At 36.7% G+C, this 22,963-nt stretch overlaps 1 protein-coding gene across 8 annotated transcripts in view; it reads left to right on the top strand.

Annotated features, from left to right (window-relative positions):
* Positions 1-22,963, top strand: part of Taok1 (TAO kinase 1) — a 92,236-nt gene that overhangs the window by 57,295 nt on the left and 11,978 nt on the right. For all 8 annotated transcript variants that reach the window (NM_173327.3, XM_087570096.1, XM_087570095.1 and 5 more), the window contains 8 exon segments: positions 2,096-2,263; positions 2,563-2,766; positions 6,844-6,978; positions 11,648-11,884; positions 14,332-14,460; positions 16,088-16,291; positions 20,054-20,293; positions 22,544-22,756. In NM_173327.3, coding sequence (NP_775449.2) covers positions 2,096-2,263; positions 2,563-2,766; positions 6,844-6,978; positions 11,648-11,884; positions 14,332-14,460; positions 16,088-16,291; positions 20,054-20,293; positions 22,544-22,756 — 1,530 coding nt within the window.

Below are 22,963 nucleotides of genomic sequence, written 5' to 3'. Positions count from 1 at the left end.
CTGAGTATTGAACTCAGGGATTTGAAGGTGGGTATTTTTCCAATTGAGCCACCCGACCCCAACCCTGGGAACTTTACCTTAGATACTGCATTTTGTTTTAAAGATCTCTCTCTCTCTCTCTCTCTCTCTCTCTCTCTCTCTCTCTCTCTCTCTCTGTGTGTGTGTGTGTTTATATGAGAGAGACAAGCAAGCGCGCACACGCACGCACGCACGTGCGCGCACACACACACACACACACGTCAGAGACAACCTGTGAGAGAGTCAGCTCTCTCCTTCTGCCATATAGGTTCCAGAGATAGAACACTGGTTTTAAGACTGGTGGCAAGTACCTTTATTCACTAATAAAGGTTCTTGTCAATCTAAACCTATACAATTTATAATATTTTATTATTAAATGAGCTAGAATTTGGATCCCAAATGGAGGAAGATCAATAACTGTACTACCTAAGATGCTACCTCAGAATAATAGGCCTCCCCTTCACTCCCTCCCCCCAACAACCCCTCCCCCCAGATTTCATTTTACAATATTAAAATTTAAAATATAGATTCTATTCTTAGCTGGCTATTCTCAAGTGTTTCATTTTAGTGTTAACCATTTAACACTGGTAATAGTATAATAGTTTTACTAAATTAAATGTAGTGTTTTGTTTTGACACAAGGTCCCCCTAAGCCTTGACTTATCTGGAATTTGATATGTAAACCATGCTGGCCTTGAACTCAGGAAGATCCTTCTGTCTTTGCCTCCCCAATGTTGGGATAAAAAGTATGCACTGTCACATCTGGCTATTGTTATTCCTAAAGGTTTTTTGTCTGTTTTATGAGATGGACTCTCATGTATCCTAGGTTGGCCTTTCACTTTTGGTTTGTAGTTGAGAATGATCCTGCCTTTATATTGCAAATACTGTGTGCTCTACTGGGATTTAATAAAAGACTTCGTGAATCTTAGATAAATACCAACTGAACTACATCCCCAGCTCTTTTAAAAATCTCGTATGTGCAGAAGAAATGACTCGGTGATCAAGAACACTGGCTGTTTTTCCAGAGTACCCCAAAATTGACTTTTGTACCCACAATTTTTTCTACTTCTATTCCTGGGGCATATGACCTCAAAGGATACTTCATGCATTTGTTGCATAAGACACATGTAGGCAAAATACATTGTCATTAAATACAGATAAATTAATTAAAGCTCTTGCTCTTGTCTCTTGTTCTTGCCCTCTTCCCCTTTGTCCCTTCTTTCCCCATTCCTCTCTCCCCTTTCCTCCACATGCTCAAGGCCAGCATTTACTCCTCTCCTCTTCTACTCTTCTCTCATTAAACCTTTCCACATGGAAGAAAAAGAATTTTTAATAAAAATATATTGACTAGGCAATAATGAGAATTTGACTCTAGTTAGGAATTGTTTCCACAATACTCATGAACTAATTTTATATTAATCTTTTAGAATTCCAAAACAGTTAAATTTTTTTCATTAACATCAGCTAAATTAAACCTACATACAAATATCTGGGTATACACATACATACATCATACATATATTTGATAATATTATTTGCAATCACAGTATATAGAAAACCAATAACTGCTTTTTTAGCCCCAGGAGAAAAGCTCATCTATGGTATCTGAAATAAAAGCCTGACCAGCTGAACACTCACTATCAACAAATTTTAACAGTCTGGGCATGACTGTTTATACCTATATTTCAGGGTCACAAGTTCAAAACCAGCACTGGCTATCATAGTGAAACTTCATCTCAAGAAAAAGAAACCCATAATGTCTAACTTCTAGTTACTTAATTCATTGTCAGTTTTCCTACTTAAATCAAGCATAGCTTAATCATTGGTGGATTTTCTTAGTATTTATTTGCTTTGATAATTTTCACTGGCCAACTATAATATCCTGGTGAGGATTTTATTCAAGAGTATTTAGGCACAAGTTGAGTGGAAATTACTACTTTCTAAGTATCAAAAGTCATAGATATAATAAAATTGGATAGCTGTAGATTATATGAATCTATATCCTATCTATAGGTTATGAGAAAGGAATATATTTGAACTAATTAGGGAAAAAAAATAACTATTTTCTGTCCTTCTAGCACATGTTTGTTCTTCGAGAGCGCCCTGAAACAGTGTTAATAGATCTTATTCAAAGGACAAAGGATGCAGTAAGAGAGCTGGACAATCTACAATATCGAAAGATGAAGAAACTCCTTTTCCAGGAGGCACATAATGGACCAGCAGTAGAAGCACAGGAAGAAGAGGAGGTATATGCCTGAAAGTGACACACATTTTGAGTTTAGTTTTATTGATTTCTTACAGAACTTGCCCAGCCAACCAGTGTTATGTCACTGGTTCCAATCTACTCTGCTTTTATTACTAACTCTCTAAGATTCTAGTTACAAACAAAGGCCTTTAATCATGTTATTATATGCTTACTATCCAACCCCTTTATACTGTGCAGTAAAGGCCACCAGAAGTCTTTTACTAAAGAAACACAAACAGGTTTCTACTTTATAATTGAGAAAAGATTTTGATATTTTAATCTATTGCTCTTTTTCCTTAGGAGCAAGATCATGGTGGTGGCCGGACAGGAACAGTAAATAGTGTTGGAAGCAATCAGTCTATCCCCAGTATGTCTATCAGTGCCAGTAGCCAAAGCAGCAGTGTTAATAGTCTTCCAGATGCATCGGATGACAAGAGTGAGCTAGACATGATGGAGGGAGACCATACAGTGATGTCTAACAGTTCTGTCATCCACTTAAAACCTGTAAGTGCTTTCATTTCTCTTGGGGAGAAAAAAGCCGAAGACTCAACGTTAACCCATCCTTTTCTTTGGCTGATTAATTAAAGAGATTTTTCTTTGAAGTTTAAGAACTTTGGAATCTGGGTGTGGTGGTGCACACTTGAATCTCAGTGGTTGGGAGGATCAGGTTTTCTTTTTTTCTTTTTTTTTCAAAGATTGATTTATTATATATAAGTATACTGTAGCTGTCTTCAGACACACCAGAAGAGGGCATCAGATCCCATTACAGATGGTTGTGAGCCATTCTGTAGTTGCTTGGATTTGAACTCAGGACTTCTGGAAAAGTAGTCAGTGCTCTTAACCACTGAGCCATCTCTCCAGCCAGAGGATCAGGATTTCAAGGGTTCCCTCAGCTACATACATTTGAGGTCTGCCTGGGTCACATAAGACCCTGTTTACTACCACCATCCCACTAACTCCATAACATCAAAAAATAACCAGTTTGAGTGTGCTCAGTGGTTAAGGTTATTTGTTGCTTTCCCAGAGGATCTGAATTTCTTTCCCAGGATTCATAACAAGCACCTGTGTCACTCACAATTTATTTCACACCGCTGTATAATTCCAGATCCAAGGGATAGAATGCCCTCTTCTGAACTCTGTGGATGTCTGCGTTCAAAATATACAAATAATTGTGTGTGCGCACAGGCTCTCACGCTCATGTGTTCTCTCTCCCCCCCCCCCCCTCTCTCTCCCTCTCTCTCTCTCTCTCTCTAATAATCATTGCCTAGAGACTTGCCCCCCACCTCAAAAAAGAAAAAAGCTTTAGATTCAGTTTACTTTTGTTTTCCATAGTAGTTGTCTGAGATGTTATTGAAAAATGGGAAAATTATGTACATGAAAATTATGAGCAGTTGTAATTAGAAACTGAGAGAGTTGATATGAGCCTGAAGCAACTTTTGTAGTATCCCCAATTTTCAAAAGGAATTATGTATGTGAGTACACTGTAGCTGTCCGCAGACACACCGGAAGAGGGCATCAGATCCCATTACAGATGGTTGTGAGCTACCATGTGTTTGCTGGGAATTGAACTCAGGACCTCTAGAAGAGCAGTCAGTGCTCTTAACCATTGAGCCATTTCTCCAGCCCTATGTACTATCCATGTTTATATTTAAAATAAAACAATCCATTTGAAAATTTAGGGTTTGGTAAAAGTGAGCATTTGCTACATTCTCTGCGAAAAATTTTTTGTTGTGACATATGTGTACATATGTTTACATTTATAGTTCCCTTGTTGAGCGGTCGCCTTTGGTTATTTTCTGATTGTTTTGAATCAGGATCTCAGTTGAACCCAAAGCTCAACTTAGCTCACCAGATTGCTCCAGGGATCCCATGTCTCCACCATCTGAGGGCTAGAATTATGGACAGACTGTGCCATGCCCTCCTGGCATTTCCACGTTCATTAGTGGTTCAAACTCTAATCTTAAAGCTTGTGTGACAATTGCTATGTCCACTGAACTATTTCCCTAATCCTCCTTTGCAATTTTGAGTATAAATACTTAATTTTCTCAAGAAAACAGTTTAGTAGAAGATATTTAAGTAGAATAGCATACTACTGGATTCAATTCAAAACAGGCTGGTCATCTTGGATTCAATTCTCACCAATAGAATTAAATAAAATGAAGACTTCTTAAATTTATATCAGTCCTCTCACCTCTGCATCTGAGAATAATCTTTTTCATTTTACAACTTGTAGTATTATCTAGAAGTTATTAAACACGATTACTAAAAGATGGGGACAACTATATGCCTACCAACACACGAATGGATAAAGAAGTTAGTGTATACATCTGTCTTAGTTAAGGATGTGTTGCTGTGAAGAGACGTGACCAAGGAAATTCTTAAAAAGGACAGCATTTTATTGAGGCTGCCTTACAGTTCAGATATAATGTCCATGCAGGGATCATGGCAGCATGCAAGCGGACATGGTACTGGAGAGGTAGCTGAGAGTTCTGTAAGCAGGAAGAGAGAGCAACACTGACCTACCTAGTTTATGAAACCCCAAAACCCACCCCTGGTGACTGACATACCTAATCCAACAAGGCCATACCTCCCAATAGAGCCACTCCTTATGAGCCTATGAGGGTAATATTCAAACTACCACATACATTTAATGGAAAATTACTTATCTGTAAATAGAAATAAAGTTATACAATAGAATCTGCAAGTGTTTAATCCTAGCCACTTAGAAAGATAAAGCAGGAAATACAAATTCCTGGCCAGTTTTGGGTATATAGTGAAACTTTTCTCCAAAAGGCTCAGAGGCATTAATCCAAACACAAATGGATGAATATTTTATAATGAAATGCAAATAAAGTATTTACATAGCAGGATCTATAGGGATATGTGTTAAATCAAAAGTTACCATGATCTGAATAGATGATGGAATGGAGGATACTGCTAACTGATACAAAGAGCTAAAATTTGAGGTGTTGTAAAGTGCTGATAGATTTATAATGTTGAGAATGTAGGTGATGCCAATTTAAATGGCTAAAGGGATAACATTGTTGATTTTTTTTTTTTTTTTTTTTTTTTTTTGGGTTCTTTTTTTCGGAGCTGGGGACCGAACCCAGGGCCTTGCGCTTCCTAGGTAAGCGCTCTACCACTGAGCTAAATCCCCAGCCTGATTTTTTTTTTTTTTTTTTTTTTTTTTTTTTTTTTGGTTCTTTTTTTCAGAGCTGGAAACTGAACCCAGGGCCTTGTGCTTCCTAGGCAAGCGCTCTACCACTGAGCTAAATCCCCAACCCCGATTTTTTTTTTTTTTTTTTTTTTTTAAAGGTAAGGCTTTAGCTTGTCACTATGAACTCACTATGTTGATTGATCCAATTGTCCTTGAACTCAAAGAGATCTGTCTGCATCTGCTTTCCAAGTTCTAGGATTAAAAGTATATACTACCATGCTCAGCCTTAATATATTTTAACAGATACACAAATCTATTATGGATGACAGTTAATCCATAATATCATTGTTTATATAAAAATTCTACTTAATTTTCCCTTTTCTTTTAATACTTGGTCTTAGTCTAGTCATGGTTGGCTTCACAGTCACGACAATGCTGTCTCAGCTTCTGGATGTTGAGATATCATACCACACCCAGTAACAATTACAGTAATTTTCTTTCTATAGCAAAATAGTATTATCCTGTACTACTTATAAAACTCAAGTGTTTAGTTTTTTATTACCATTGGAAACATTCACTATATGTTGTCCTGTTTTGCTTTTAAGTTATATTAAAACCTTTCAGTTCTGTTTTTATTATTTTTAGGTATATATCTGTGGGTGTGTATATATGTATATATAAGAATACAGGGGCTGGAGAGATGGCTCAGTGGTTAAGAGCGCCGATTGCTCTTCCCGAGGTCCTGAGTTCAAATCCCAGCAACCACATGGTGGCTCACAACCATTTGTAATGAGATCTGATGCCCTCTTCTGGTGTGTCTGAAGACAGCTACAGTGTACTCATATATAATAAGTAAATAAAATATTTTTTAAAAATTAAAAAAAAAAATACAGGTGCCCCTGAAAGCCAGAGTTATCAGATTCCCTAAAGCTGGAGAGAAAGGTACTTCTGAGCTACCTGGTGTGAGTGCTGGAAATCAACCTTGGGTTCTCTGCTTGAAAGTGCATGCTATTAACTACTGAGCCATCTCTTCGATTCAAGCTTTTTGGATTTGCCTAGAATATAATTTTTTATTACCATTTGAAACATTCATTACATGTTGTCTTATTTTACTTTTAAGTTACATTAAAGCTTTTTGGATTTGTTTTTATTATTTTTAAATACACACACATACACACATGTGGGGTTAGGTGAGTATATTTTCTATGTTGGATTTATACTATTTCATGTATTCTGGAAATAATTTCAGCTAACTCTACTTGTGTTGTAAGAATCAATAGTATTTTTATTTTCTCTTTCTGCTTTGTTAAATAGTGTGGGTTTTTTTTTTTTATTGCTTATTAAAATTGTCTTTAGTATTTTCCTTGAATGCTCAAATAAATTATTCACCTTACATGATATTTTCTCTGTCTCTGTCTTTTAAGGAGGAGGAAAATTACCAAGAAGAAGGAGATCCTAGAACAAGAGCATCAGATCCACAGTCTCCACCTCAAGTGTCTCGTCACAAATCACATTATCGTAATAGAGAACACTTTGCAACTATACGAACAGCATCACTGGTATGTATTATCCTGTTCCCAAAATAATACCTTTGTTCTATTGATGGTATGGATTCAAATATATCTAACCTAATATATCTAACCTTCTTATTTTTGTTATGGGATTTATTTTGCAGAACATTTAACATTTAAGTTTCCTGTTAGAAGAAAGCAAGGTGTTTATTCACATAATATTTTAAAATGATTAAGAGAATTACAAAGTAGTAAATAGGCATTCAGAAAAATTTTAATATTTTGGGTTTTTGGAACAAGGTGTTATTATGTAGACCAGGCTAAACTGGAACTCACTGAGGTCCACCTGCCTCTGCTCACTGAGTCCTGGAGCTAAAGGAGTTCACCACCATGCTCAGCTTCAAATTAGTTTTTATTAGTGGTATAAAAGAAGTACTTGTGACATGATTTAAGCATTTAAAGTTCTTATGTATACAAGAAGAGAACCGGTTTTATTGCCAGATGAAAGCTAACATGCCAGGTATGCTAGCACGAACTCTTAATCTTAGCCTTCAGGAAGCAGAGGCCTGTGGGTCTGAGTTTGAGACTAGCCTGCTCTCTATATAGTGAATTCCAGGATGTCCAGGGATACACAAGAAATGCTGTGTAGTGGTGGGGATGGGAGGTAGGGGTAAGGAAGGAAAAAAAAATGAGAGTTGAAAGACAAAAGAATTAACAGTAAGGGAAAGATACTTTATTAGAGTAGCCAGAAAGAAGGACCTGTTTGCAATTGGCAAGCGGTTGTATGCATATGCTCTAAGTGTCATTTCCATTTCCCAAGTAGCAATGAATATGAACTTTATTTTTTCATTACAAACATTACTGGGCATCTAAAACCCTGTTCAGGCCATGCTTAGATCTTCACTGCAAAACCTATCTACTTCTCTAGCTCAGACTAAAAACATATATATTCTTTTTTCTTTTTCTGTCTCTTTGGATACTAGGCAAAGTCATAAGCATGCTTGCCCTGATGTCCTTCCTGTGAAGATCCACCCAGTTAAAAATATATATATATAATTGTAAAAGATTTTGAGAGCCAGTTGGGCAAGCCATAGTGTACACCTCTAATCTCAACACTTGGGATAAAAAGATATCTGTGAGTTTAAGACCAGCCTGGCAAACATAGGCATGGCAACACAGCAATGGTAATACAGTGAAACCCTATAGAACCAAGCATGATAAAATATTTCTCAAGTTAAAGGAAAGTACATTAATACTCCATATGAATGTTAGTAGAATATATAGATTGAGCCAAGTAAGTATCAGCATATATTTGTAATTCTAACACTTAAAAGATTGATAAAGAAGGATCTTGAGTTCAAGGCCAGTCTGAACTACATAGTTGAGACCTTACCTGAAACAAAACAAAACAAGAATTGACAATTTTCCTTAGTAGTTAAACATTTAAATCCTATATTCCAGACTCTTAAGTTCTATCCTCAACACCACACTCCAAAATAAATATTTTAAAGTTGTCTATCTGGTTTGCCAAATATACAGTGATATATGGCCATGAAATGATAATGTTGTACAGTCAAGAACACAGTGGTTATGGGTCTAGGAACACGAGTCTGTTAATAAAGTGCTAGCAACACAAGTTGTGAGCTACTATGTGGGTACTAGAGACCTGGGTCTTCTGGGAAAGCATCCAGTGCTCTTAACCTTTGAACCATCTCTTTAACTTCCAAGAAAACGTCTTTGTGACCTCACACATATTAAATGTCAGTTTCTTCTTTTCTAATTTTTGGCTTCCTAGACTTAAAGACACTTTTAGGTTATAAGTTCAGTAAAAATGTGAAGGGGGTTAGAAAAATGCTTAGTAGTTAAAAAGCACTGACTATTCTTCCCAAGGATTTGTGTTCAATTCGATGGCTCATAGCCATCTGTAATTCAAGTTCCTGTGGATCAAACACCCTTTTCTGGCTTCCATAGGTGACAGACATGCATTGCTGTACAGCTGTCTATAAAGTAAAACACCTGTAGACAGAAACTAATAAATCCTTGAAAAAAATTAAAAAGCTAGGAATGATTTATATTCTTAAATAGTTATTTCACTTATTTCAAGTAGATTTTATTTATTTATTTTATGTATATGAGTGCATGGTCACCATCTTAAGACACACCAGAAGAGGGCATCAGATCCCATTACAGATGGCTGTGAGCCACCATGTGGTTGCAGGAATTAAACTCAGAACCTCTGGAAGAGCAGTCAGTCCCTTAACCACTGAGCCATCTCTCCATCTATTTCAAGGAGATTTCATTCTGAAATTGTATAGATATTTTTACACAAATAAATATAGCTACACTTTCATACAATAACTCAGTCTTCCTTCTACCTGTGTATAATAAATTACATAGATCTTATACTCAATTTAAAGTTTTTATAATTATATACTTGTTAACTATATACTTGTTAACTATGTTAACCTTTGCACCAAATAAGCTGTCAAATTTCTGTCATCTCAGAAAGATTTCTTTATACTCATGGGTTTATAAAAGACCTTGCCATCAAGCCTGACAATATGAGTTTGATCCTAGAAGCCTCAGGTTTTCTACCCTGCCCAAATATACTACAGCATGTACTCCCCTGTGTAAATGTAAAAAATTTTTATTTTAAAATCATGTATAGTTCTTTATTTTTTTTCTTTGTTATGGTTAGTGGGTGTTGTTTTTGTTGTTGGGTGTTTTTTCCTTTTTTCTTTTGGACCTGACCAAGAAGTATTTCTCTACTTAAATGTAGACCAGGCTGGAGAAATGTTCTAACAGTTAAGACTGTATACTGGGGCTGGAGAGATGGCTCAGTGGTTAAGAGCACTGACTGCTCTTTCAGAGGTCCTGAGTTTAATTCCCAGCAACCACATGGTGGCTCACAACCACTTGTAATGAGATCTGATGCCCTCTTCTGGTGTTGTCTGAAGACAGTGACAGAGTACTCACATTTATCTTATGATAAATCTTTAAAAAAAAAAAAAAAGACCACAGATGATAAATAAATTAAAAAAAAAAAAAAAAGACTGTATACTGACCTTATTTTGTTTGGTTCCCAGCACCCCTGTCAAGCAGCTCACAAGTGACTGTAACTCTAGCTCACACCTCTAGGCTTCTTGAACACTCGCACTATCGTACACGTACTCCCTCCCCACATACATAATTTAAATATTATTTAAAAAGTTTTAATAGGGGCTGGGGATTTAGCTCAGTGGTAGAGCACTTACCTAGGAAGCGCAAGGCCCTGGGTTCGGTCCCCAGCTCCGAAAAAAAGAACCAAAAAAAAAAAAAAAAAAAAAAGTTTTAATAGTGACTGCAAAGAATGCTCTGGTGTTAACACTTGCTGCCAGAGGACCCAGATTTGGTTCCTAGCACCCACATGGTGGCGTATAACAGTCTCTACCTTCACTTCTAGAGGATTGAACACCCCTTCTGTCCTCTTGAGGCACTCTATACATGTGGTACACAGAGACACATATGTAGGCCAAACACTCATTTGTACATTTGTAAATTACTCTTCATTAAATCTTGAAAAGTAATGAATTCTAAAACAATGGATCATACAGAAAGTCTTGTTTTACCCCAAATGATCATTCTGCTTTCTTTGTTTTTGAAGCATGGTCTACCAAGGTAGATTATAAGAGTATACTACTATGCCATGCTTTTTATATACGGATTCTGGAATCTAATTCTGTTTCTCTTGCTTGTTTGGTATCCCTTTTCCACTAGCTTTTAAATGCAAAATGATAACTGAGAGGGTCAAAATAATTTCTCTTTTCTATGCTGCGAATCACTTGTTTTTTGTTAAAAACACATTTTTGAAACTGGAGAGATGGCTCAACATTGAAGAGGCTGTTCTTCCAGAGGACCAGGATTCAACAACGAAGCAATCACATGGCAGCTCACAACCATAGCTCTAGTCTAGTTTGATTTAGGTCATTTCCCCCCGGCTTGATTTTTTTGTTGTTGTTGTGGTTAGGTTTTTAGATTATGTCAATCTCTTAGGCTGGTCTTGCACTCTAGCATAAGTGATCTTTCACTTCAGATTTATTTCAAGTAGTTGAGGCTTTAGGCATACACTTTGTGTACAGGTATTTCTAATTTTTGTTTCTCTTTTTCTCCTTCCATTTTTACCCCCAGTTTTTTGACACAAATGATTCTCTTCGTGTAGCCCTAGCTGTCCTGGAACTCTATAGACCAGAATGGCCTCAAAAACTTGGCTCTGACTAGTGCTAAGTCAGAAGCGTGAGCTGCCATGGCAGCCCCTTTGTTTTCTTTCTTAATCCACTTAGCCTAGCCTTGTGCTAGTACCATACTGTCTTCGTTGGTGTAATAATGCTCATCTTCCTGCTTTATTTTCATCAATATTTTGTATTCTGGATGCTTTATATTTTCATATACATTTAGAATCAGCCTATTTCTTTAAGATATCTGCTGGAAATTTTAATTTTAAACTGTTAATTATCTCCTTAAGTAATGTTAATATTCTAAATGCTTTATCATTGTTTTGTTTAGTAGGGACAGTCTTGTGACATAAAAAAAAGGCTTGTTTGGCCTTACACTCATTATATGTCATACTACCCATCTATACTTGAACTTTTGGCAATTTTTCTTCTTAGACAGTCTCTATGTGCTTGTGAAAGAAAATTGCTTTGCATTCTTGTCTTTTCCTCCTCAATTATATGTCTAGGTTACAAGACAGATGCAAGAACATGAGCAGGACTCTGAACTTAGAGAACAGATGTCTGGTTATAAGCGGATGAGGCGACAGCATCAGAAGCAGCTGATGACTCTGGAAAATAAACTGAAGGCAGAAATGGACGAACATCGGCTCAGATTAGACAAAGATCTTGAAACTCAGCGCAACAATTTCGCTGCAGAAATGGAGAAACTTATTAAGAAACACCAAGCTTCTATGGAAAAAGAGGTGACCAATTCAGTATTAGGAAATTCTTTTAGCCCACGTCCATCTCTGAATTATCTAGATTAGCATTTTGGTGTTTAAAGTATCTAGCCCTAGGAACTAAGTAAATTGACCCAGGAAAGAGAAGCATTTATGTAAACTTGTATAAAGCTTTCTGTTAAAAAAAAAAATCCTATATGTTTTTTTTTTTTTAGCTTTATAAATGAATCTGTGCTGCTTTCGGGGGTTCAGGGTGAATTCAAGACGAGGTTTCTCTGTGTAGCAGCATTGGGTGTACTGGTCTCAGTTTGTAGCCCTGACTGGCCTTACAATGCCAGAGATCTTCTTGCCTCTGCTTCCTAACTTCAGCTGCCTTTTTTGGCCTCCTAGAGTATAGTACCCACAGATGTGTGACATGCAGATATAAACAGGTTTTTTTTGTTTTGTTTTGTTTTGTTTTTGGTTCTTTTTTTCGGAGCTGGGGACCGAACCCAGGGCCTTGCGCTTCCTAGGTAAGCGCTCTACCACTGAGCTAAATCCCCAGCCCCTTGTTTTGTTTTTTTGTTTTTTTTTTTTTTTTCTTTTCTTTTTTTTTTTCTTTTTTTTTTCCAGAGCTGGGGACCGAACCCAGGGCCTTGTGCTCGCTAGGCAAGTGCTCTACCGCTGAACTAAATCCCCAACCCCCATAAACAGTTTTTTTAGGGATTATATAATCTCACCTACATTGAAAATTTTTTATAGCTACTGGATTCTGCTCCACTATCCAAGTTAAATAAAAAATATTAGGAAAATGATAGCATAAATATTAATACTTGATTTTGATATAATTTTATGAAACAATATACAGATATTCAGAGTCCTGTTGGGTGATGAGAAAATGGGTATTAGTTTGAGAAGTGTTAGATACTGACATATATAGGAAAGCAACTCCTTAAATAGGATTTACATTGCGATTAAAAATTAAAAAGTGATTCAGAGCTGGGTGGTGGTGCACACTTTTAATCTCAGCATAAGCCTAGGCAGGCAGATCTCTGTGATTGGCGGCCAGCCTGGTCTACAGAGTGAGTTCCAGGACAGCCAGAGCTACCCAGAGAAACCTTGTCTTGAAAAAACAAAAAGTAACTAAAATTGGTTAGGCCAGGTGTCATTGCACCCACTATAACTGCAGCATTTTTGGGAGACTGAAGCAGGATTGAAAGTTGAAGGAAAGCTAGTTGGAGCTACACACTTAGCAATTTACAAATGACCTGAGTGAGTCAGTCATACAGTAAGGTTTAATATTTTAGAAAAAGGTCTGGAGTTCAATAAAGATGATAGGGAACTTCCCTAGCATGTACTAGGCTCAAGATTTTATCCCAGCACTATAGAAGAAATATAAAGGTTAAAAATGTACATTCTGCAAAACAGTGGCTTTCCAGCAAAATGTTAAAACTGCTCTATCTGAATAGATGAGCTCTTGGTTCAGTGACCATTTCAGAAAATATGGAGAGTGATTAAGGAAGACACCCAAAATCAACCTGGCCTCCGCCTGTGCATACTCAAGCAACATATACTCCCCCAAATTATATGTGCTCCATATATAATATTTAACATTCATTTTCATATGACTTACAGGTAAGGATCTAATATGAAGATGATTGACTCATTATTTTATATATAAATTAGCCCGGATAAAAAGACTTAGTTTATAGGGACCAAGAAATGGCTTAGCAATTAAGAGCATATACTCCAGGGGTCCTCAATATCCAGCATCCAACAATCCCCTACACTGGGGGACCAATCTTGGCAGGACCAAGGGCTTCCCCTTCCACTGGTGCCCCAAGAAGGTTATTCTCTGCTACATATGCAGTTGGAGCCCAGGGTCAGTTTATGTATAGTTTTTGGGTAGTGACTTAGTCCCTGGAAGCTCTGGTTGGTTGGCATTGTTGTTCTTATGGGGTTTCAAGCCCCTTCAGCTCTTTCAGTCCTTTCTCTAATTCCTCTAACGGGGGTCCTGTTCTCAGTTTAGTGGTTTGCTGCTAGCATTCTCCTCTGTATTGGATGTGCTCTGGCTGTGTCTCAGGAGAGTTCTGTATCTGGTTCCTCTTTAGAGCAGAGACTGAAGGAACGGCCATTCAGAGACTGCCCTACATGTGCCCCATATATATACAGCCACCAAAACTAGAGAAGATGAATGAAGCTAAGAAGTGCATGCTGACGGGAATTTATTTTCTTATTAAATAAAACAAGGAAAACATTTTGATCCAATAAACACATGTAAAAAATTTAATTCCACCCTATTGATCTCTGAAATTTGACTGATGAGAGAGTGAATTGGTTAGATTATTGTTCTGGGTATTTTTTGTTTCTGTTTTTTTGTTTTATTTTGTTTTCTTATTTTTCTTAAAGACTCCTTAGTGATATTAAATTTATGCTTTAAATTTATCTGCTTAACTAACTTGATATTTTTTCTTTTTTTAAATTCTGTATAGGCTAAAGTGATGGCCAACGAGGAGAAAAAATTCCAACAACACATTCAGGCTCAACAGAAGAAAGAACTGAATAGCTTTTTGGAGTCTCAAAAAAGAGAATATAAACTTCGAAAAGAGCAGCTTAAGGAGGTACAAAAAAATCCTTGTTTTTCTGCTATTAGTTGTGTTTAATGGTTCTATACTCAATAGCGATAGCATAAATATTTATTTGTGGGGGTTGAGGACTTGCCTAACAAGCACAAGGCCCTCAGCTCAAAAAAAAAAAAAAAATTTTATTTCTGACCACAAAATACATATCTGCTTACATGAAGGTATTGAGTATATAATTGATTACTTATCTATAATTTACTTAGTTTTCTAGTGAAATAGGAGCTCAATGAATAATTTCCTTGATCCAGATATGGTATTGTACACCCATAGTCTGGTACTTTGAACCCAGACTGTATAACAGTAGCCTATTTCAAAAACCACGTAGAAAAATACTTGTAGATTTTGTGCTTTTTGTTTTTATATTTTCTCATGTTTCATAAAATAAAGGTATAAAGAATTCCTTTCTTGAATGACAGGGAAAAGATTCAGTTTTATAGTTTTTGAAGAAGGTTACACCTGAGAAAGATAACCAATTGATATTCTGTATGGTGTTGATGGTCATTAGGTTAAATATATACCAGTATTAATTATTAGTATCTTCAAGTTTATTGTTTTAAATAATGGTATTAGTTTTTGTTTTTTTGTTTTGCTTTATTTTTTCAATTTTGCCCAATATGAATGGTAGTTCCATTCACGAAATTTTGAGCCAGGCAGTGGTGGCAACACACCCTTAATTCCAGCACTCAAGGCATAGGCAGGTAGATCTCTGAGTTCAAGGCCCACCTGGTCTACCAATTGAGTTCCAGGACAGCCAGCTCTATAGAGAGAAATCCTGTCTACAGAAAAAAATAAAAGAAATTTTGAGAATCTTGAAAAACAAAGGAGTTAAATGTTGCTTAACTGTATTTTATCTATAATTCCAATTAAAAATAACAATTTTTTTAACTTGATAGCACTCCTGTCTCTTTTTGGATAGTTTTTGTTGTTGTCATCATCATTTTTTGTTTGTTTGTTTTTGTTGTTTGTTTTTTTTCAAGACAGTTATATTTCTGTGTAACAGAGCCCTGGCTGTCCTGGACTCACTTTGTAGACCAAACTGGCCTCGAACTTACAGAGATCTGTCTGCCTCTGCTTCCCAATGGTTGGAAGTAAATGCATGTACTACCACACCTGGTTTTAGTAAGCTTTTTAAAGGTGTTTTATTTTTTGACCATTCTATGCTTTAAAGCCAGGAACCATGAAAGTTAAACTGCAAAACTAAAGCTCTTTATGTATTGTGTGATGTACATAGGGAACATAATATTTACTTTTTCTAGGTCTAGTAAACACAATTAGAAACAAAACACAATTAAGTGCTTTTAATTTCACCATGTAATAAATGGGAGATGTGGCTTTCAGCATGATTAATGTAAGGGAACTTAAGTTCCCTTCACTGCAAACAATAAATAAATAAATTTAGCATAGCCAGTTATATAATTCTACCACCAAGGATGCTAAAGCAGGAGGATTGTAAATTCAAGACCAGTTTGGGCTGCATACATAGTATTAGCAATAATAAAACTCAAAATTACTAGTTAAATGTACTATGCTACATTATACATTCATATAGTTAATTTTTATGTAACTGAATTTTTTTTTGTTGTTGTTTTTTTGCTTTTATTTCCAGGAGCTGAATGAAAACCAGAGCACACCTAAAAAAGAAAAGCAGGAATGGCTTTCAAAGCAGAAGGAGAATATTCAACATTTTCAGGCAGAAGAAGAAGCTAATCTTCTTCGACGTCAAAGGCAGTATCTAGAGCTAGAATGTCGTCGCTTCAAAAGAAGAATGTTACTTGGTCGGCATAACTTGGAACAGGACCTTGTCAGGGAGGTATGTGCATTTAAATGACGTAATAAAAATAAACAAGTCTTTTAATGCTGGAAACTAAAACTTTTGTTGTTGTTTTCAACAAGGCCTTACTCTGTAGGTTCTGGAAGAGCAGTCAGTGCTCTTAACCCACTGAACCATCTCTCCATCCCCCTCTTCTGTCCTAAATTAAGTCAAACTGGTCTTTAACTTAAACTATAATAAAATTCCTTACTGATGAATCTCTTTTGAAGATTGAAAATCTTACTGGGCATGGTGGGCCATGCCTTTAACCCCAGCACTCAGGAAGCAGAGCCAAGTGGGTTTCTGAGTTTGAGGTTGATCTGGTCTACACAGCAAGTTCTAGGACAGCATGGGCTGTATAGAGAAGCCTTGTCTTGAGAACTCAAAAGAAAAAGAAAATTGACAATTTTCAGTTACTTCCAAGTTTCCACTTTTATACATGTAATCTCTGTACCTGAATCACTATTGTATACATGTTCACAAGAGCTCTTTCCCTGTGGTAGCACATGAAAGAAACCCCTGAATACCGGTTCCTTTCTCTAGAAGTATTCTGCTGGAGCTGGAGAGATGGTTCAACAGTTAAGAGCTCTCCCAGAGGACCTGGGGTTCAGTTCCTAAACCTTCAATAGCAGCTTACAGCTCTCTACAGCTCCGATTCCAGGGCATTTGGCACCCTAAGACATACATGCAGGCAAAAACCAATGCACATAAAATAAAAATAAATATATCTTTTAAAGTGCCCTCCCCCTTATATATACATGAAGAATAAATACATATTATAACACATGCACCAGCACCTTGGAGGTCAGTGTGTCTACCTCCCTTTTTAGAATTGACTTTGTGTAAAGTTAGACTTTGTTCAGTTTTTCATATGCCCATTGTGTAGTCTATAGCAAGCATTCAGTAAATAGCCCATTAATAATAAGTGAATGACAAAAATACCTAGTTTTGAATATAAGAAAATAAATTTGGGGGCTGGGGATTTAGCTCAGTGGTAGAGCGCTTACCTAGGAAGCGCAAGGCCCTGGGTTCGGTCCCCAGCTCCGAAAAAAAGAACCAAAAAAAAAAAAAAAAAAGAAAGAAAGAAAATAAATTTGGCAACTTGTATATCTCTGATTTGGAATGGGTACCATGAGGGGTATGTATTACTATTTAGCGTTTTTTTGGGTTTTTTTGTTCTGTTTTTCGACACAGGTTTCTTTATGTAGGCCTGGCTGTTCTGGTATTCTCAGAATCTGGCTGACCTCAGAGATCCATCTGCCTCTGCCTCTTAAGTCGTTTAACACTTTTAATAATAATATTTATTATTTGGGCAGGTGTTATTAAAGGTCTTTTTTTTTTTTTTTTGCTTATATATATTTATTTTTGGTGGACACATGCATATAAAGTGACAAGAAGACTGCTTACATGAGTTAGTTGTATCCTTCTACCTTGTGGGTCCTGGAGACTAAACTTCAGGCTTAACAAGCAGACACCTTTATCCTTTAAGACATCTTGCCAGTCTTACCAGCCTGGTTTTCTTTTAAGATGGTGAGATCTACTCATTTTTGTTACCTGAGTACTGACATTAAAAGCTTGTGCCACCAAGCCCAGTCTTGCCTTAAAAAAAAAATCTTTATCAGAATGTGTGTCAACATAGATAAATTTATTTCAAAGAATAGAATAAAATAAGTTGAACTTAGAGTTTAATGCTATATATTCACTGAACAAGTTTAGGGGCTGGAGAGATGGCTCAGCTCTAAGTATATACTGCTCTTATAAGGATGAGCTCAGTTCTCAGCACTCACATGGGGGGTGTGGGAGGGGAGGCTTATATTTGCCTATATCTTCAATTCGTAGCAGATATGATGCCTCTGGACTCAGGATCCTGGACCCAAGTGTCCATACAACACACAGACATATATCCATGTCACTCAAGAGAACTTCAAAAAAAAAAAGGACTTTTGAACTTAGCCAGGATGACACAGCACTTGGGAAGTAGAAGCAGGCAGATCTTTGAGTTTCATGGCTACCAGGACTACATAGTGAGACCATGTCACCCCACAAAAAAGAAAGAAATTTAAATTAAATATTATACTGATTGGATTTAAAATTAAAATTACATTATAAGAAAAATGCTAACATCCAATCTTAGGTGTAAGCTTAGTTGTTAATGGGCATTGTTAGTAACATTCTTGAGCAAATGATTGAACTATAGCTTTCTGTAGTTGTTTTTCAAAATGGGGTTTCTCTGTGTATCCCTGGATGTCTTAGAATTAGACCAGGCTGGCCTCAAACTCAGAGATCTGCCTGCTTCTCCTTTCTGAGTGCTGGGGTCAAAGGCATGTGATACTACCACCTGCCTGAACTATAACTTTTAAAAATATGCACAGAAAAACTAAAATGATGGTCCAGGAGTTAAGAGAGCTGCCTTAGCTCCAGAGGACCTGATTCAGTTCCCAACATTCATATTAGGCAACTCATAACAGCTTATAACTCCAGCTCAAGGGGATCTGACAGCTGGCCTCTCAGGACATGTCTTGGGGTGTGTGTGTGTGTGTGTGTGTGTGTGTGTGTGTGTGTGTGTGTGTACATGTACACATAATTAAAAAATAAATATGCCCATAAATGTTTACGTATCATATTTACATTGTGAGTTCTATCCTAGAAATAAAAGAAGGAACCAGTTTAAATGACTAGTCTTGTTGAAATGGTTGGAAATTGTATCACAAAGTGGTAGCTTTCAGTAAAAATAAAATGTCTTGTGGTATGGTAGCATACACTTGTAATCCCAATGCTTGAGGGAGAGATGAGAGATTCTGTTAAATGGATATATCATAATTAATGAAGAAGATAAAGTGGAGAAATATCTGCAATAAACTGTTGGCCCCTAGGGAGAGGGTTTGCAGGGCTGATGTATGTGTATAATCACTTTGTTAATTGTGTGTGTGTGTGTGAGTGATTGTATGTACACCATATGCCTGCAGAGTGACTGATGGAGAGAACAGGTATCAATGTCGTGGAGGAGGCTATGTGCTACTATGCAGGCGCTGGGAACCAAACCCATGTCCTTTGCATCAGCAATAAGTGCTTTTAGTTACTGAGTCATCTAATCCACCTCCCCCTTTTTATCTGGACAAGAAAATTGTTTTGGTTTTTTGAGACAGGATTTCTGTACAGCTCTGACTATCCTGGAACTTGCCCTGTAGACCAGGCTGGTTGGAACTCAAGAGATCCAATCATTCCACCTTTGCTTCTGAGTGCAGGATTAAAGGCATGCACCACCATAGCCTGGCTTGGACAAAAATCGTTTAAGAGAATAACTTTAAACATTTTTTATTTTATTATATTTTAGTTTTAGACAGTTGTCTCACAATACAGCCCTGACCTAGAAATTGATATGTAGACAAGGCTAGACTTGACCTCAGCTATCAATCCTAATTCTGTTATTATACGTGTAAGCCACCATGGCCAGCAAGAATAACATTTCCTAGACACTATCTTGTGCTATATATTATTCTAAGAAGTTTTTAATTAAGAACTTATCTATCTATTCCTTATTAAATATATAGACTAGACCTAGTGGGAGGGAGAGTTCTTAGTTCAAATAATACTTACACACACAAACAGACACAAAACTCACGGGAATTTAATATTTATATTGAAGCACTGGCTTAATTCCATGCACACTTTAATGTTACTTTTCTGTTTTGCTTTTTAATGTTTCCCCTCCTGGTTTGTAAAGCTATACATTATACCTTTGTCTTTTGAATTATATTTTAGGAGTTAAACAAAAGGCAGACTCAGAAGGACTTAGAACATGCAATGTTACTGCGACAGCATGAATCCATGCAAGAACTGGAGTTTCGCCACCTCAACACTATTCAGAAGATGCGCTGTGAGTTGATCAGACTGCAACATCAAACTGAGCTTACTAACCAGCTGGAATACAATAAGAGAAGGGAACGGGAACTAAGACGGAAACATGTCATGGAAGTTCGACAGCAGCCTAAGAGTTTGAAGGTACTGTTAGTGTCAGCTTCTTGACAGCAGCATGTTTCTGACCATTTAGAGGTTGAGTTGACTTAGTCCTTTGATTTTTAGCATGCTTACTTGAGTTCCTGTATGGAATGCCTGTTGCTTCATCCTTTGCTTGTATACTTTGTACCAAAGAAAAAGAATGACCAGAAAATTCAACTGTGGAAATTCTTTTAAGATTTATTTCTGTATTTTATGTATATAAGTGTTTTGTTTGCATGTATGCCTGTATAGCAGAAGAGGATATCAGATAATAAGCTGCCGTGTTTGTACTGGGAATTGAACTCCAAACCTCTGGAAGAGCAGCCAGTGCTCTTAACCTCTGAGTCATCTCTCCAGCCCTGGGAATTCTTTTTTTTTTTTTTTTTTTTTAAACATTTATTTATTTATTATGTATACATCATACAGCTTTCTGCCTGCATGTATGCCTGCAGGCCAGAAGAGGGCACCAGACCTGATTATAGATGGTTGTGAGCCACCATGTGGTTGCTGGGAATTGAACTCAGGACCTCTGGAAGAGCAGACAGTGCTCTTAACCTCTGAGCCATCTCTCCAGCCCCAGCCCTGGGAATTCTTAATCAGTATTTTAAAAATATGCACAGTGTCTGATGCTGACATTGAAGTCTACAGGTCAACATGCTAACCTATTAGTTTCATTTTGTTCTAAGTAACTACGTCTGGGACTCTTAAATTTCCTGAACAAATATGTAAAAATTTCATTTAATTATACTTAATTTTAACATAGGTTCTGTTGTCTCAGTATAGTAAGTGAATATATTCTCACTTTTTTTTAAAGTTTTTTTTTTAAGATTAATTTATTTTGTGTATGTTTATGTATGTGAGTGCACTGTAGCTATCTTCAGACACACCAGAAGAGAGCATCAGATTCCATTACAAATGGTTATGAGCCACCATGTAGTTGTTGGGAATTGACCTCAGGACCTCTGGAAGAGCAGTCAGTGCTCTTAACTGCTGAGCCATCTCTCCAGCCCCCTATTTCTCACTTTTATGCTGAACTAATATTCGCTATAGAAATATATCTCCCTTTAATGTATGTTTGTTTGTTTGTTTGTTTGTTTTTCAAGACATGGTTTCCTGACTATCTGGAATTTGCTCTGTGGTCTTGAACTCAGAGATCCTTGTTTCTCGGCCCACTGATTGCAGGGGTTAAAAATGTAAATTTTTATAACCAGCTTAATAAACAAATGAATAAAACTTTTTAAAGGCAAAGTCTTCCAATAGTTCTCTCTCAAAAATATTTGAGGGCTGGAGAGATGGCTCAGTGGTTAAGAGCACTGACTGCTCTTCCGAAGGTCCTGAGTTCAAATCCCAGCAACCACATGGTGGCTTATAACCATCTGTGGTGAGATCTGATGCCCTCTTCTGGTGTGTCTGAACAGCTACAGTGTAATATAAATATAATAAATAAATCTTTAAAAAAAAAAATATTTGAGTTTGTTTTACTCCAAGGAGGTTTTCCCTGCCTTGCACCTTAACTTTTATTGAGCATTAAAAGAATAGTTAACTGACTTTAGAGATTTTCTTCAGATGTTAAACAATAAAGTAAACCATTTCTGAGATGACACATACATCCTGTAATTTCAGCACTGAGTAGGCTAAAGCACAAGGAATTCAAGGACAACTTGGTTAGCTCAAAACCTTGTTTCAAAAATAAATCTTTTTTTTTTTTAAAGGCTTGGTGAATTAATGGTAGAGAGTTGTCATGATGCCCCAGGTTTGGACTTTAGTATTGTAGGACAGAGGGAATGAACCCTTGCTGAGTATTCTAACTTAACTCTATTAAAGAAAAGATAGTTGTAATAACTATTTACTATTGCACACTTCAAAATTAATCTGAGGTTTTGTACATAGATACCATAGAAAGTAGGATCTATTATAGGTAGTGGTTAGAGTTGAGATTATCATGAAAAGAAAAGAAACTGGAGTGAAGTGTTCTAAATGACCAAAGAAACCTGTTTTATTTTCTGCCTCACACATCTGGTGAAACTTTAGCCTGTCAGTGTTTATAACTACAATATTTAATTTTTGAGGTGAAATTTAGGTTTACATCATGAGTATTTGCCAGATACAAGAATTACTTGCAATCTTATATTACTTTGTGATTTTCTTCTCTGACTTTATTTATATATCGGTTTTAGTATACATGTGCCAAATGCTGTATGTTGAGACACTCACTCACATATCTCCCATCCCCAACCCCCTTTGTCTTTCCAGTCTAAAGAACTCCAAATAAAAAAGCAGTTTCAGGATACCTGCAAAATTCAAACCAGACAGTACAAAGCATTAAGGAATCACCTACTGGAGACTACACCAAAGAGTGAGCACAAAGCTGTTCTGAAAAGACTCAAGGAGGAACAGACTCGGAAGTTAGCCATCTTGGCTGAGCAGTATGATCATAGCATTAATGAAATGCTCTCCACACAAGCTGTGAGTTTGCTTTGTTTAGGCAAAACAAATTTAGTACCCCTTTCTTACTACCACCCAAATGAAATCCTAGCAATTGAAAGATAAATTGGGGATGATAGCTCTTTATTAGCTCAGGAAAAAATAGTAGTCATCCAAACTCTTCCTGTTCTTAGCATTGTTTGGGAAAAGCATAGTGTATATAGAATTTCACTGATACATTTAGACATA

The sequence above is a fragment of the Rattus norvegicus genome, chromosome 10, assembly GCF_021556685.1.
Source record: "Rattus norvegicus strain SHRSP/BbbUtx chromosome 10, alternate assembly SHRSP_T2T, whole genome shotgun sequence".
NCBI lineage: Eukaryota > Metazoa > Chordata > Mammalia > Rodentia > Muridae > Rattus > Rattus norvegicus.
Note: the sequence above shows the minus strand (reverse complement) of the source record. Positions and strands in the feature narration are given on the sequence as shown.